The 16,444-nt window shown below is 35.5% G+C and overlaps 1 protein-coding gene and 1 non-coding gene across 14 annotated transcripts in view; both read left to right on the top strand.

Annotated features, from left to right (window-relative positions):
- Nucleotides 1-16,444, top strand: part of Lrch3 (leucine rich repeats and calponin homology domain containing 3) — a 126,100-nt gene that overhangs the window by 104,644 nt on the left and 5,012 nt on the right. For 9 of the 13 annotated variants that reach the window (XM_058583533.1, XM_058583536.1, XM_046458097.2 and 6 more), the window contains 2 exons: nt 9,565-9,642; nt 13,374-16,439. In XM_058583533.1, the coding sequence (XP_058439516.1) occupies nt 9,565-9,642; nt 13,374-13,574 (279 nt within the window). In that variant the 3' untranslated portion in view covers nt 13,575-16,439. Of the gene's footprint in view, nt 1-9,564; nt 9,643-13,373; nt 16,440-16,444 lie in introns of those variants that run through there. The other 4 variants (XM_046458100.2, XM_046458099.2, XM_058583535.1 and 1 more) reach the window with 1 other exon arrangement.
- Nucleotides 7,292-7,348, top strand: LOC124101892 (small nucleolar RNA SNORD43). The gene has a single exon (XR_006854733.1). It is a non-coding gene; the product is annotated as a small nucleolar RNA SNORD43 (small nucleolar RNA).

Below are 16,444 nucleotides of genomic sequence, written 5' to 3'. Positions count from 1 at the left end.
ATGATGGTTCCATTCCTAGTCTTTTGATGAACTTTCAATTGATTTCCATAGTGGTTGTACTAATTTACAATCCTACCAACAGTGTAAATATGTTCCTTTTTCTCCACATTCTCTCCAGCATTTGTTATTGTTTGTATTCTTGATAGCTGCCGTTCTAACTGGAATAATAGGAAATCTAAGTGTAGTTTTCATTTGCATTTCCCTAATTGCTAAAGATGTTTTTTTCATATATTTAGTGACCATTTGTATTTCTTCTTTTGAGAAGTTTTTTGTTTTTGTTAGGGGTTTTTTGTTTTTGTTTTTGTTTTTTATTTATATGCGACAGCAGAATGCATTACAATTCTTATTACATATATAGAGCAAAATTTTTCATATCTCTGGTTGTATATAAAGTATATTCACACCAATTCATGTCTTTATACATGTACTTTGGATAATAATGTCCATCACATTCCACTATCATTTCTAACCCCTCCCTTTCCCTCCCACCCCTCTATCTAGAGTTCGCTATTCCTCCCATGCTCCCTCTCCCATTATGAATCAGTCTCCTTATATCAGAGAAAATATTCAGCATTTGGTTTTTTGGGATTGGCTAACTTCACTTAGCATTATCTTCTCTATTTCCATCCATTTACCTGCAAAAGTCATGATTTCATTCTCTTTTATTGCTGAGTAATATTCTTGTGTATATATGCCACATTTTTAATCCATTCATCTATTGAAGGGCATCTAGGTTGTTCCACAGTTTAGCTGTTGTGAATTGTGCTGCTATAAACATTGATATGGCTATGTCCCTGTAGTATGCTCTTTTTAAGTCCTTTGGGTATAGACTAAGGAGAGGGATAGCTGGGTCAAATGGTTTTGGTTTTGTTGTTCTATTTTGGATTTGGTTTTGAGTGGGTTGTTTGGTTTGGGTTTTCATATTTTAAAAAAAAAAATATTAGTGTAAAGTTATTTTGGATAGTAATCCTCTGTCAGAAGAATAAGTAGCAAAGATTTTCTTCCATCCAATAGGTTCTTTCTTCACATTGTTTCCTTTGGCTATGAAGGAGCTTTTTTAATTTAATGTCATCCCATCTTTATTTATTCTCGACATTATTTTCTGAGCTTTGGAAGTCCTACTGAGAAAGTCATTGCCTGGTCAGGTGCAATGGCGCATGCCTGTAATCCCAGCAGCTCAAGAAGCTGAGGCAAGAAGATTGTGAGTTCAAAACCAGCCTCAGCAACTTAGCAAGGTCCTAAGTATCTCAGTAAGACCCTGTCTCTAAATAAAATACAAGAAAGGGCTGGGGATATGGCACAATGGTTAAGAGCCCCTGGGTTAAATCCGGGTACCAAAGAAAGAAAGAAAGTCAATGCCTGCACTTATGTGTTGGAGTGTGGACCTTATATTTTCTTCTAGGAGAACTAAGACCAGTGTCTGGTCTTGTTCCTAGGTCTTTGATCCTTTTTGAGTTGGCATTTGTATAGCATGAGATAGGGATCTAGACTCATTCTTCTATATATGGAAAACCACTTTTCCAAGCACCATTTGTTTGAAAAAGCTGTCTTTTCTCCAGTATATATTTTTTCTTAAGTTGTCGACAGACCTTTATTTTATTTATTTATATTCAGTGCTGAGAATTGAACCCAGTGCCTCACACATGCCACGCAAGTGTGCTACCCCTGAGCCTCAGCCTTAGTCCCTCCAGTGTATGTTTTGACACCTTTGTCAGATGACTGAATCTCTTTTTTTTTTTTTTGATCTTTTTTTTATTGGTTGTTCAAAACATTACAAAGCTCTTGACATATCATATTTCATACATTTGATTCAAGTGGGTTATGAACTCCCATTTTTACCCCATATACAGATTGCAGAATCACATCGGTTACACACTCACGTTTTTACATATTGCCATACTAGTGACTGTTGCATTCTGCTATCTTTCCTATCCTCTACTATCCCCTCTCTCCTCCCCTCCCATCTTCTCTCTCTACCCCATCTACTGTAATTCATTTCTCTCCCTTGATTTTTTTCCCCTTTCCCCTCACATCCTCTTATATGTAATTTTGTATAACAATGAGGGTCTCCTTCCATTTCCATGCAATTTCCCTTCTCTCTCCCTTTCCCTCCCACCTCTCGTCCCTGTTTAATGTCAGTCTTTTTCTCATGCTCTTCCTCCCTGCTCTGTTTTTAGTTGCTCTCCTTATATCAAAGAAGACATTTGGCATTTGTTTTTTAGGGATTGGCTAGCTTCACTTAGCATAATCTGCTCTAATGCCATCCATTTCCCTGCAAATTCCATGATTTTGTCATTTTTTAGTGCTGAGTAATACTCCATCGTGTATAAATGCCACATTTTTTAATCCATTCATCTATTGAAGGGCATCTAAGTTGGTTCCACAGTCTAGCTATTGTGAATTGTGCTGCTATGAACATCGATGTAGCAGTATCCCTATAGTACGCTCTTTTAAGGTCTTCAGGGAATAGTCCGAGAAGGGCAATAGCTGGGTCAAATGGTGGTTCCATTCCCAGCTTTCCCAGGAATCTCCATACTGCTTTCCAAATTGGCCGCACCAATTTGCAGTCCCACCAGCAATGTACAAGTGTACCCTTTTCCCCACATCCTCGCCAGCACTTGTTGTTTGACTTCATAATGGCTGCCAATCTTACTGGAGTGAGATGGTATCTTAGGGTGGTTTTGATTTGCATTTCTCTGACTGCTAGAGATGGTGAGCATTTTTTCATGTACTTGTTGATTGATTGTATATCCTCCTCTGAGAAGTGTCTGTTCAAGTCCTTGGCCCATTTGTTGACTGGGTTATTTGTTTTCTTATTGTTTAATTTTTTGAGTTCTTTGTATACTCTGGATATTAGGGCTCTATCTGAAGTGTGAGGAGTAAAGATTTGTTCCCAGGATGTAGGCTCCCTATTTACCTCTCTTATTGTTTCTCTTGCTGAGAAAAAAACTTTTTAGTTTGAGTAAGTCCCATTTGTTGATTCTTGTTTTTAACTCTTGTGCTATGGGTGTCCTATTAAGGAATTTGGAGCCCAACCCCACAGTATGTAGATCGGAGCCAACTTTTTCTTCTATCAGATGCAGAGTCTCTGATTTGATATCAAGCTCCTTGATCCATTTTGAGTTAACATTTGTGCATGGTGAGAGAAAGGGATTCAGTTTCATTTTGTTGCATATGGATTTCCAGTTTTCCCAGCACCATTTGTTGAAGATGCTATCCTTTCTCCATTGCATGCTTTTAGCCCCTTTATCAAATATAAGATAGTTGTAATTTTGTGGATTGGTCTCTGTGCAGATGACTGAATCTCTATGGATTTGTCTCTGTGTCTTCTGTTTCATTGGTCTGTGTCTATTTTCATGCCAGTACCATTCAGTTTTTGTTACTATAACCATAGTATAATTTGAAGTCATTGCTTTTTTTTTTTTTCAGTTATATATGGACACAATATCTTTATTTTTATGTGGTGGTGAGGATCAAATCCAGGGCCTCATACCTGTGAAGCAGGCACTCTACCACTGAGCTATAGCTTCAGCCCTGAAGTCATTGCTTTTTTGGTTTAGAATTGCTTTGGCTATTCTGAATCTTTTGCCTTCCATGAGTTTTAATGCTTTATTTTCTAGTTTCATAAAGAAAGTCATTGATATTTTGGTGGGGATTGCATTGAATCTGATATTGCTTTGGTAATATGGCAATTTTAACAATATTAATTCTGCCTATCCATGAACATTGGTGGTCTTCCATCTTGTGTCTTCTTCAGTGTTCTATACTTTTCATTGTAGAGTCTTTCACCTCCTTGGTTAGATTTATTCCTAGGTATTTTATTTTTTTCAATGCCATTGTGAATGGAGATGTTTTCCTGAATTCATTTTATTTATTTGTTTGTTTGTTTGTTTGTTTATAGCTGTAGATGGACACAATACCTTTATTTACTTATTTATTTTTATGTTGTGCTGAGGATTAAACCCAGTACCTCATGCATGCTAGGCAAGCACTCTACTACTTAGCTACAACTTCAGCCCCTGAATTCATTCTGAACAGATTCCTTATTCGTATATAGGAAAATCACTGATTTTTGTATGTTGATTTTTGTAACCTCCTACTTGGCTAAATTGGTTTATTAGTTCCAGCAATCTTCTGGTGGAGTATTTTGGAAATCTAAGTATAGGATCATATCCTCTGCAAACAATGATAATTTGACTTCTTTTCTTTTTTTAATCACTTTTATTTCCTTTTCTTGCCTAATTTCTCTGGCAAGAATTCCTAGCACTATATTGAATAGGAGTGGTGAGAGTGGATATATGTGTCTTGTTCCGGATTTTAAAGGAAGTGCTTTCAGTTTTTTCCCATGTATTATGAGGTTGGCTTTGGGTTTTTCATATATAGTCTTTATGATGTTGACGGACATTCCTTCTATCCCTGCTTTTTTCAGTGTTTTTAGCATGAATTAGGGCTGATGTGAAGGATTTTTGTGCATCTATTGATATGACTGTGATTTTTGTCCTTAATTCTATTTATGTTTTCTTTGGATGCTTATCAGCTCTGGATATTAGTGTCAAAATGACAACCAACAAAAGAAACAGCAGGCTTTGGGTTGATATACCCCTCCTTTTTTTCCTTCAACTTTTTATTACAAAATTTTAGCCCAGAAGTTCTGCTGTGCTGTTTCAACAGTAGGATAACTATAGATAATGATAGAGAGACAGACCCTGGGTTCAATCCTCAGCACCACATAAAAATATATGAACAAAATAAAGGTATTGTGTCTCAACTACAACTTAAAAGTAAATGTTTAAAAAAAATGTTTAAACCTTCAGAAAAGTTGAAAGTATAATATAGTAAACACTTAAAATCTTCATGTAGATCTGACATTTATTCAGTTTTGCTGTATTTGCTTTATCTGTGTGTGTCTTTAAACTGCACCAATTAAGAGATGCAGGTCTCATAACTTTTTACCTTTCAAATATTCCAGAGAATGGTCCTGGTCCACCTTTCCTTTTCCCATAGCTGATAGCCAATGACTGACATAGGACTGAGTCCTCCTATTTCAAGATGAGAGAACAATTCACTTCTGAGCTTCCCATGGGATCATGTTGAAGCTGAGAAGGAGGTAGCTATGAGCCATTAGCAGCCAACAAGATGGGAAAGGTTGGGGGTAAGGATGGATGTACAGACTAGTAGGGGAACACCAGGTGTCAGCATCCACCATAGGTAAATTGAAATTTCTACATTTGCTCTAAGGCTATCTTTCATAGCTGCTACCTCATTTCCCCCTCCATTAAAGCAAGAGAGACACACACACACAGGATATAGTCAAGGTTCACATTGCATTTATTTGATTGTATTTTCACCCTATTTTGATGACTTTTAATGAATATACCTGCATTTTTAGTAGCTTAGCAGTGTTTACCTTTTCAAAGGTTTGCCCTCTTGTCATTTTCTAGTTGGTTGGTTTGTTATTTAGCAGGCAGTTCCTTGTAAATTCTTTGTTCAGATTGCAGTTGTATCAGAACTATAGATTTCTACATCTAGACATTCATTTTACTACTTTTCCAGATGCAAATCCTTAATCCTTCTCTAGGACTTTGTATTCTTTTAATTACAAAAAAAAAAAAAAAAACCTTTTTTTAAGTTATAAATAGACATAATACCTTTATTTTTATTTATTTATTTTTATGTGGTACTTAGGATCAAACCCAGTGCCTCACACATGCTAGGCAAGCGCTCTGCCACTTAGCTACAGACCCAGTTCCTAAAACTTCTTTAACAAAGTCCCAGGTCTGATATGGCCCTTTTTTGTCCAGCACATCCAAAAATAGAGTTACACATTTCTTCTAAGGAAAATAGGTAGCTTCTTTTTGTTTAATGACTCTGAGAGCAGGTGTTCAGTTCTCTATAGATAAAGCAAAGCAGTACTACCAAACTAAACTATACTCCCAATGAATTAAAAACCTCCCCATTGGTCCTATAGGTAATGACTAAGAAAACAATGGCAATGCCAGTAAGGGAAGAAGTGTTTGTTCATACTTTCTGTTCTTCCCAGTTTCTGTCAACTGCATTAAGAAAAAAAATTTATTCTTTAATTAAAAATAAAAAGGACAAAGGTTTCCCTCTTCATTTTCAGGGGAAATACTATCAAGGAGTTAATGTAGTAAGTAGAATTTGAAAGAGTGACTGAGCCTCTTTACTTTGACTGCCAGAACACAGTGTTTTCAAGAATGTAATATATATATAATGAGAAAATAAAAGTATTTTATAAATATTTAACTTCTCCAAGAAATAAAATACATGGACCTTCTCCTTAGACAAAGAAATAAGGGTCTAAGATGAGATGAGAACACTTAGAAATGGCCAGTGGAATCAACAACAAAACGTACTCATTTATTGAGCGCATGTCAGAGCCAGGCATCCTGCCAGGCACAAAAGGTACAGACACAGTTATAAGTGGTTCATTCTCTCAAGGACATTAATTTCTCTTTTTTAAGATTTAAAAAAAAAAAAAGAGGTCTTTTATCAAATAGCTTTTTTTGACAAGTAAATTGTTTAATGGGAATTTTTACTTATTTATTTTTGAGGCAGGATGTTGTTTTGCCAGGCTGGCCTTGAACTCCTGAGCTCAAGGGATCCTCCTGACTCAGCTTCCCAAGTAGCTGGGGCTGCAGGTGCCTACAACTATGCTCAGCTAGTAGGGAATCTTTCTAGATAATAAAGGATATATATAGTTAAGAAGACACATAAAATTTCCCAAATGAAAAATCTGGGGGTGAAGGAATGGAGTTGGATTTAGCCAGATGAGAATTGTCCACTATTTTAATTAAAAACAAAAACAAGCAAACAACCCTCTTTCAAACTGTGATAACTGTGATCATGATTACTAAGAATAAATCAATATTGCTTTTATGAAATTCCAATTATAGAAACAGTTTTCAGCATAAATATTTACACTTATTTTTCCTTCATATACATTTTCCTTCCTCATAGTAGACAGTTTCTTCCCTTATTTTGTTCTTAAAACCACCAGCAAGATTTGTAGTATACTTTCTTAGAATAATTTTTGTGATGAGAATATAAAATTAAAAACCAAATACGAATTAAAACTGCAGCAGTTTTTTATTGCTACATTCATACATGTTAATTTCTTATAATTCTTTGAGAGCTAGCTAATTTCAGTGTATGTACAACTTGAAAAAGAGTTTCTTGATATAGTACACAAATCAGTTTCTTTCCCCAAATTCAAAAAATGAATTTCTCATTATAAAGGGAGGTTTTATATCAAGCATTGTAAAAGAATTCAGATAGATGATGAACTTATTTATGGGCAGATAAAGATTGTGTGCTGTCGTTCTGATTTGGAGAGAGGAAAATAAATCAGAAAGTCATGTGTCTATAACTTTTAAGTGTTTGCAACCATTTAAGTTCTAATTCATCTTTCTTGTTATCTTGGGAAGTTCAAGATGTTTGATAAAATGCTGTTTAGTTGTTCGGTAGGTGTAGGTGTTAAGGAGTATGATTCACATTCTTAGAGGTATGCTGTTAAACCATATCAAAAACCATTACAGCTGGGCCTGGGCACGTGCTTGTAATCCTAGCAGCTCAAGAGGCAGTAGGATCGCAAGTTCAAAGCCAGCCTCAGCAAAAGTGAGGCGCTAAGCAACTTATCAAGACCCTGTCTCTAAATAAAATAACAAAATAGGGCTGAGGATGTGGCTTAGTGGTCAGGTGCCCCTGAGTTCAATCTCCAGTACCATGATGGAAGAGCTCACTGAATGAACCATAAAATAGGAAGACAACCTGAGAAAAAAATCGGAATCAGCCAGGTATGATGGCTCACACCTATCATCCCAGCAGCTCAGGAAGCTGAGGCAGGAGGATCACAGGTTTAAAGCCAGCCTCACCAATTTAGTGAGGCCCTAAGCAATAAAATATAAAAAGAGCTGGGGATGTGGCATTCTTTGAAGAAAACCCATATATTTACAGATGAAACCTTTTTTTCCCCCTAAAGATGATATAGACTTCCATCTGTTAACTGTAGTAATAAAAACCCAAAGGTATGATTCCATGCAAACGTTTGGCTTCCCTGACTGATGCTTTAACATACTGTAAACCAACCAATGAATTTGTACAATTGAATATGTTAATCATTTTGAAAAATGGTATTCATATTTGTTTTCTAATATTATTTTCCATGATAACCCACAGGTGAAAAGCTTGATTGAAACTTTAAATCACTTAATATAACTCTTTATTTCTAGCCATAAGAGATCTTTACAGAAAAACAAGCTTACTAGTTGTAACTGGGGAAATTTCCTATAGGAACCTTTCATACTTTGGAAAATGGGTTCCGAATTGACCCAGTCTTTTTGTTGTTGTTGTTGTTGTTTGTACCAGGGTTTGAGCCCAGGGGCTCTCAACCACTAAGCCACATCTCCAGTCCTTTTTTATATTTTATTTAGAGACAGGGTCTTGCTGATTTGCTTAGGGCCTTGCTAAGTTGCTGAAGCTGGCTTTGAACTCCCAGTCCTCCTGCCTCAACCTCCCAAGACCTCTAGGATTACAAATGTGTGCCACTGTGTCCGCTGACCCATCCTTTTAAAATCAAATTTTTTTTATAGTTGTAGATGTTCAGCATGCTTTTTTTTTTTTTAATGCAGTGCTAAGGATCAACCCCAGTGCCTCACATGTTAGACAAGCGCTCTGCCACTGAGCTACAGCCCTAACCTCTAAAATTAAAATGTTTTTTAAAATTCAGATGTTGTCAGTGAGAACATGATGCATCTATAGTATATTTATGAGTAAAGCTCTGAGTTTTTTTTTTTTTCTTTTTTGTTATATTTAACATATAGTAAAAGAAAAATGAACCAGTTGTTAATTGTGGATATATTTGAGTGATGAGCAATGGGTAATTAATTTTGCTGTTCTTTTAAATTTATTTAGTGTACATTGTCTGAAAATAGAATAAAATTTAAAACTATCCATCTAAAAATTTTTCTGTTTAGTACTTACCTTTCAAAACTAAAGCAAAATGTTTATTTTAAAAAGTGGCAAACAGCCAGGCTTCGTGGCACATGCCTGTAATCCCAGCAGCTCAGGAGGTTGAGACAGGAGGATCATGGGTTCAAAGCCAGCGAGGCGCTAACCAACTCAGCAAGACCCTGTCTCTAAATAAAATACAAAGTAGGGCTGGGGATGTGGCTCAGTAGTCAAATGACCCTGAGTTCAGTCTCTGGTATACCCCCCCCCCCAAAAAAAAAAGTGTCAAACAGCTACCCACAGGACAGCACCTATTTCTATAAACAAAGTTTTATTGGAACACAGCCACAATTACTTGTTTACATGTTGCCTGTGGTTACTTTCAAGCCTGTAGCAGAATTGATTATTTGTAACCGTTCTTACGACTCTCAAGACTAATATTTATGATCTGATCCTCTTTTAAAGAAAATGTTTACTGACCCCCTCAGTCTATAGTGTTGTGAATATATGAATCAATTGGCAAGAGTATTTTTAAAGTTGGTAAATTTTTAGACCTTTCCTGATAACATTATAATTTTCCTCCTTTTATTTTTATAGCCTAAATTAACAATGGCAAAATGCAGGCGAAATGTGGAGAATTTCCTAGAAGCTTGCAGAAAAATTGGTGTACCTCAGGTAATAAATTATCTTTTTTGTATGTGTTGCCTTTTTAAAAGAGTTAGGCATTATAGTCCTAAAATCTTATCAGAAATGCACTAGACTTATAGGACTCTGAACTAAGTTGGTAATTACTAACATGATATTGTGTTATAAGAGTCAATTGATATTCTTTTGATCAATATTTTTATTGTTTTCCTTATTTCTCAGGACCTCACAAAGAAATCATAAATACATAAATTTAAATAATTGTATTATAATAAGTAATTAATGAAACATAACTTTCTGTTTTCCTAAACATCCCAACTAGCTGTTTGGCTTGTATAAAACTATACAAACAACAGAATTTGTCTTTCAAAATCTCAGAGTGAGAATGCTTCAGTTGGCTTCAGTTTTTAACACCTTCTTTAATACTAAAAATTTTTAATTAAGAAGTAATTTTAGACTTGCAGAAATCTTAGAAAAATAGGACAGAGAGTGTCTATGTATACTTCACCAATATTAACATCTAACATAGGTATGGTACAGTTGTCCAAACTAAGTAACATTGTAACAGTAATACTGTTAACTAAATTACAGACTTCATTCAGATTTTACAAGTTTTTCTACTAAGCTCTAATAGCTTAGAGTTTAACTTGCCATTTCCAAGCATCTGTTCTGCTGCTAGGATTTATTGCCTCCAAGTTCCTCAGTTATTTTAATATTCTTACCCTTCAGTAGTTCAAATAATTAAACTTGATTTATGGATGTAATTAAGGAAAACACCTGGATACACTGTTTATTCAGTTATCTTTTTAAAAAGTAACTAAGGATGACATTCTTAAGGAATATTATATTTAATAATGTGATATGTAGACATAAAAAGGAATAAACAACTTGGTGCCATTTGATCCATTGGGGAGAGGAGAACACTGGGGATTGAACCTAGGGCTGCATTTATGCTAAACACATACTCTACCACTGAGTCACACTCTCGGCCCCTACAGTTGTTATATATTGTCCAACTGCCTCTTTTCTATCACCTTCTTTGATTAGCTGTCAGAAACTGGGCTCATCAAGAATGCCATGATCGCTCTCAGAGTCAAGCTCTGTTCTAGCAGTTTTCACAGTGACTTTCTTCACCCAGTTTACCATACGTCTTTCTAACCGGGAACTGAGAAGGCCACAGCATCACTTATCCAGTGAACAACCTTCTCTTTCAGCTCTTTCTTGTGTTACAAAGTAGAAAAGAGTCCAGCTCCCTAGTACATCTATATTAGCCAGCATGAATTCACATGATTGTTTTCTTTTATTTTGCACTTATTTCTTTTGCTGGCTTTTTTTTTTTCCCTCCTTCTTTTTAACATGAGGTAGAACTGAAGCTTCCATAATAATAAATTTAATCAAAATTTCTATTTTAATATTATTGTTTTATAAATGCTTATCAAGCCATTTTTAAATATATTAAAAGAGCATTCATATGGTATCTAAAAAAATGGCATTTTTTTTCTCCATATTAAGAGTTTCTGATATTCATACGTGCATGTTAACATTCAATTCTTCCTTTCTTTGTACCAAAGATATTCCTACTGATACAAACATGCCTACTACCTGCTCCAGTTCCATACCACAGTGTCTTTGAATAAGAGATTCAAAGAACTTGTATTTGAGGCCAGGATCGTATATCTAATAGTTATTATATGTTATGTGTTAATAAATATTTTTCTTTTTATCAAGTCCATTAATGTTTTTATTTATTTAATAATCTCTGAAAAGGCAGGTTTGGATGATCTCCAAGGCGCCATGCAGCTCTGTATTCATTTTGTACATTAGTGAATTAGACTTGGACTTGACTGATATAGGTTGGTATAGAGAATGGGAGCCACAGAAAAAAAATAAGGCATGCTGACTTAGCTTATATTAAAAGTACTGTTCACCAACTTTTATAAATGTTATACCTTCCCAGTGGGCTTTATAGACCCATCTTCTCTCTCACATTTAAAATCCCTAACCTGGAATTCTTTCAGAATGTTCCATCACGCAACAAAGTATAAAAACAGTGTGCCTCAAATCATGCATTTAAGCCAGGCATGGGAGCACCCACTAATGTAATCTGAGTGACTTGGGAGGCTGAGGCAAGAGGATCACAAGTTTGAAGCCAGCCTCAGCAATTTAGCAAGACCCTAAACAACTTAGCAAAACCCTGTCTTGAAATAAAAAATAAAAAGGACTTGGGATGTAGCTCAGTGGTAAACACCCCTGGATTCAATCCCCAGTACTCAACAAACAAATAAACATGCATTTTAGTCAGCATTTTCCAAGCATTGGTTAATAGTATTTATTATGAGCTGGCAACCTCTGTTTGTACCAGAGCTATGCCATATCAAGACAGGTACAGATAGAAAAAATATAATTTTAAAAGACTGGATTTTTTCCAAAGTGGTCAGACTGGGGTTCTTAACACATCCTTCCTCCCCTATCAGAAAGAGGAAATGGGCATTCCACATAGACCACCACTTCCTTCTCCCCTTTTGCCTTCCACCCAAGTTCCTGTCACCACTACCACCACCACCACCAATTTTAGATGCTTCCTGCTACACTAAAAATTTTTTGCTAAAAAATTAGTCATTTGTCTAGACAAACTAAGGGAAAATGAATAAATACACAAACTGGTTTAAACACCAATGGGCATTCTCAGATCCCTCTGCCACCCTTTATCTCCTCTTCTTCCTTTGTCCTCCTATATTTCTAGGCATTCTGGCCTTCACTTATGCATCCTCACTTGCTCTGTTGGACTTGAAAAGAAAATTGAGTATTTAATCATGATGACTGCTTTTGAAAATTTTAAACAGAAAACTTAATATTATTAACATCTGACAGATTCTATGCCCAGGTAGTATGTATAGAGAAAAACAATTTTTCTTAAAGCATTATACAAGTTAAATTATGAATGAACTATGAAAGAATAGGTGACTTTAAATCCTCTGATGAGGTTGAGTATATGGTTATTCACTTTATTACTATGTTTTTATTAAATGTTATTCAGAAAAACTTTAGTTGATGATAAGAACTTATATTTGAGTCCAGTATCGTATATCCAAGAGTTATTGTATGTTATGTATTAATAAATATTTTTCTTTTTGTCAAGTCCATTAACGTTTTTATTTATTTAATAATCTCTGAAATGGCAGAGATCTCCAAGGCCCCATGCAGCTCTGTAGTCATTTTGTACATTAGTGAATTAGGCTTGGACTTGACTGATATTTAGAAAAACTTCAAGTCATTCATCACATTTGGCTGCTAGGTGGTAAATGTCCCCTAATTATTAGCTCTCCTCATTCTTTGAACCCTCTTGATTTACCTGACTTACATGAAAAGTTCCTCCTGCTCAGCCCACCCCAATTTTTGTCTGTGCTTTCTGCCGTTTCCTTCTTCACTAGTGGGGAGGGAAGAAGGCCCTCCCACTCTCAGGCTTCACACGACTCTAAGCCAGCATCCAGTTCCGTTCAGTGTATCCTCAATGTTCATACTAGTCACCAATAAGCAGATAAGCAAATTTTATTATACTATCTAGTAGTAAATCAGTCTCTATACAAAGAAGATTGTAGTTTTTGCTTTTTATCATTTTATTCATCATAAATAAAAACGTTACAGGATGTGTACCTTTGAATGTGATTGAGATGATCATACTGAATTCTATACTCAAATCTGCATTTCTGATCCACTGACTTTGTTTTTCTGTTTTCCTTTCTTGCTTACAATTTGGACAGGACATTCTTTGTTCCCCTTCCGACATCCTTCAGCTAAATCTCAGCGTTAAAAGAACTGTTGAAACACTACTTTCTCTTGGGGCACATTCAGAAGAATCCAGTTTTGTCTGTCTGTCTATCCAACTTCTGGGCTTTGTGGCATTTTATTGTACTTTAATGTTAACTCTCTGTATGCTTTATTACTGGGTCCTCCCCCTGTAGCTGAAAGATTGTGTTCCAGTGATTCTCCACTTCATTCCTGTACTTGGCAAAGGAGGTTTGTTGTTCACAAAGACACATTATTTACATATTTCTCCCTGCCCTGGCCTTCAGAGAGTTAACCTTAGTAGATAAGTCCTTCCAGGTCCAGGTGAGCAGCCTGTCACCTTAGTAAACATTAATGATGGCTAACAGTGAATAAAGGACTAGCATTTTCTTTCCTGGTCATGTATCCATTCTCCTGCCCTGTGGCCTTGTTTCTCTTATCATAAATGCCAGTGCATTTGTACTAATTCAATCCTGAATCTGTTGTTAGAAATATGACACACAGAACTTTATTTCCAAATGACAAAATAAAATGCCCATCTGGCCATTTTTCCATACTTAACACTACTTGAGTATTAAAACTGTGAGTTACTGAGCATGAGGAAAACAGTGGCACCCTTCTGGATTGGGGGCACCTTGTCACTTATATTACAGCCCCGAAATCCTGAATTTGCCCTTAAAGATCTGTCTACGGCTATAATTTCTGGACATAGGAAGGTGCTGGCCATGTAATGTTAATAATTTTAATTTGGTCATAATGTTCAGTTTAAAGATCATATAGGTCCCTATATTGCTGTTCTGAGCCAAATATGTATATATGCAGTACACATCAAGCAGGAGTAGGTACTTGTCCACAGTAACTTTGCTTGTTAAATGTAACCGAAGTTCACTTCTAGAACGCTATTTGGGATTTATGTAAATTCTAATATATTTGAACCATCCTTATAGGTGAATTTGTATATAGGCTGTTGGGGAGATTAAATTGAAGCATTTGGCAGGTAAAGTACTCAGCTGCAGTCTTTGTTCTGTGCCCCCATCAATAAATATTGTCTCTCTTTCAGAATACTTAGTATATTAGCTAACAGACCTTATTCAGATTCTAATTCTCATAATGGTGTTTCTGAACCTTCAGAAATCTTCTGAACTCTGTTAACAAAAGTATGAAGGGAGATTGCAAGGAATGTAACATGCTGCTGAAGAATTCAGCCTGCGGGTCTGATTGCTTGGTTTTCTTCCACATTAAATAGGGCAGTTATTTTAACACTTTTAAAGACTGTGTAATGTTAATACCGAAATATTGAACACTTGTGATAACCTCAGTTTTCTACAGTAGTGCCTTCCAGAGTTGGGGGGTTAGTTTGGGCTTGTTTTATATTTAAGGTGTCTTAGTCAATGATTATTCTCAGAGTTTTGTCCCTTTAAAAAAATCACCTGTTAAAAAAACACACATGCTTATGTGTGGTTTATCATGTGTGGTTTAGGAAAGTAGTTGTGTATTGTCTTGAGAACACACACCATTCCCTCTAACCAGCTGGAAGTTAGTTGTGTGTCTAGAAAGCATGAGCCATTAAAAGTGTGAACCATGGGGCCGTACAGATTACAGAGTGCTGCTGACAAGAGAGCCCCTAAACAGTCCTGAAGGAAATGCTTTTCCAGAAGATAAAACACCATGCAAGTTCATTTTTAAACACAGCTAAGCCATACTTGCAGTCCTTTTCAAAGTATTTATACAAAGTTGCTAAGTTCTAGTCAGTCAAAAGATTACAATTACCTTGTTTTTATTAAAATATTTTTAAAAAGAAAGTAATTAAGGAGTACAAGTACCAATAACTGCCTCAAAAATAAATACTTACTATATATTTTATTACAACTGGTTTTTTAAAATATTCTAGTAATATAGTGAGTGCCAGTGGAAAGCAGAGAAAAATCCTGTTATTTTCTTTAATAAATACTATAACTTCTCTTTTAATGGAACCAGAATTCTTTTTTGGAGAGCAATTTCTTTTTTTTTTTTTTTTTCTGAATATTTAGCCTAAAGAGAAATACCAATGAAACTTTTTAAAAATTGTAGATGGACACAATACCTTTATTTTGCTTATTTATTTTTATGAGGTGCTGAGGATCAAACCCAGTGCCTCACACAGCTGAGCCATAACCCCAGCCCTCCCAATGATAATTTTTATGGTTAAGAATTGCCTTTTTCTGTTCTCTGTTTACAAGAAATAATTAACCAAACAAGTTAATGAGGCAAAAACAATTAGCAAACTTGTAAACACTTTTCACATATTGGTCATTATTAGTGACTAAGCTCTCATAATACCAGTGTAGTTAACCCATTAAATTCCAGGATATGATACACATTACCTTTTTAAATACAACTCCTTTTTAATTTTATAATTCAGATTTCTAATTCATACTGGGCCTTCTATGACCTATCCAAAATTAGGGGAAAGTTTCTCAAATACATCTAAATCTCAAAAGAGTTTAGATACACTTATTTCTTCCATTTATCCCTGCCTGACCTGAGAACCCAGAATCAGAATTATAATGTAGCTAGTGGGCTTCCCCTTTTCATTGCAGTCTAAGTTACATCATGAGCCATTTTGTATTCCCATGGCATGTAATCCCGAAAGTGCTTTCTCCTAAAATGTTGTATCTTTTTAGGCTTGAGCCATCTCATAATTTGGAATTTGTTTTATTATTTTTCACCTGCCTATTGGGCTTTTGCTTATCAGCAATAGAGGATATTGCTTTCACTCCATAGCATACTGTTGTTCTTCCTCTGTTGTATGTATAAATGTATGCTGCTTCTCAATTTTCCAGTTTTGAAAATGTTCTGTGTGTACTTTTAGTTGTGTTAATAAAGTGACAGTGTCAGGCACCGTCTCTGTCTAACTCATATTAACAGAGGTCCGTTTCTCAAGTACAGACTTTTCATATCTCACTTGATTATTATGAGGTAGAGAACTACTTATTTTTTACTTTTAGTTCTAGAAGTGATGTTCATCCTTTTTCTCTTTTGTTTTATGTTACGTTGTCCCATTTCA

This window comes from Marmota monax, unplaced genomic scaffold (assembly GCF_021218885.2).
Source record: "Marmota monax isolate L192 unplaced genomic scaffold, Marmota_monax_Labrador192_F-V1.1 WCK01_AAM20220418_F8-fsc00052, whole genome shotgun sequence".
NCBI classification, from domain to species: Eukaryota; Metazoa; Chordata; class Mammalia; order Rodentia; family Sciuridae; genus Marmota; species Marmota monax.
This window is presented reverse-complemented; position numbering and strand designations above follow the sequence as displayed.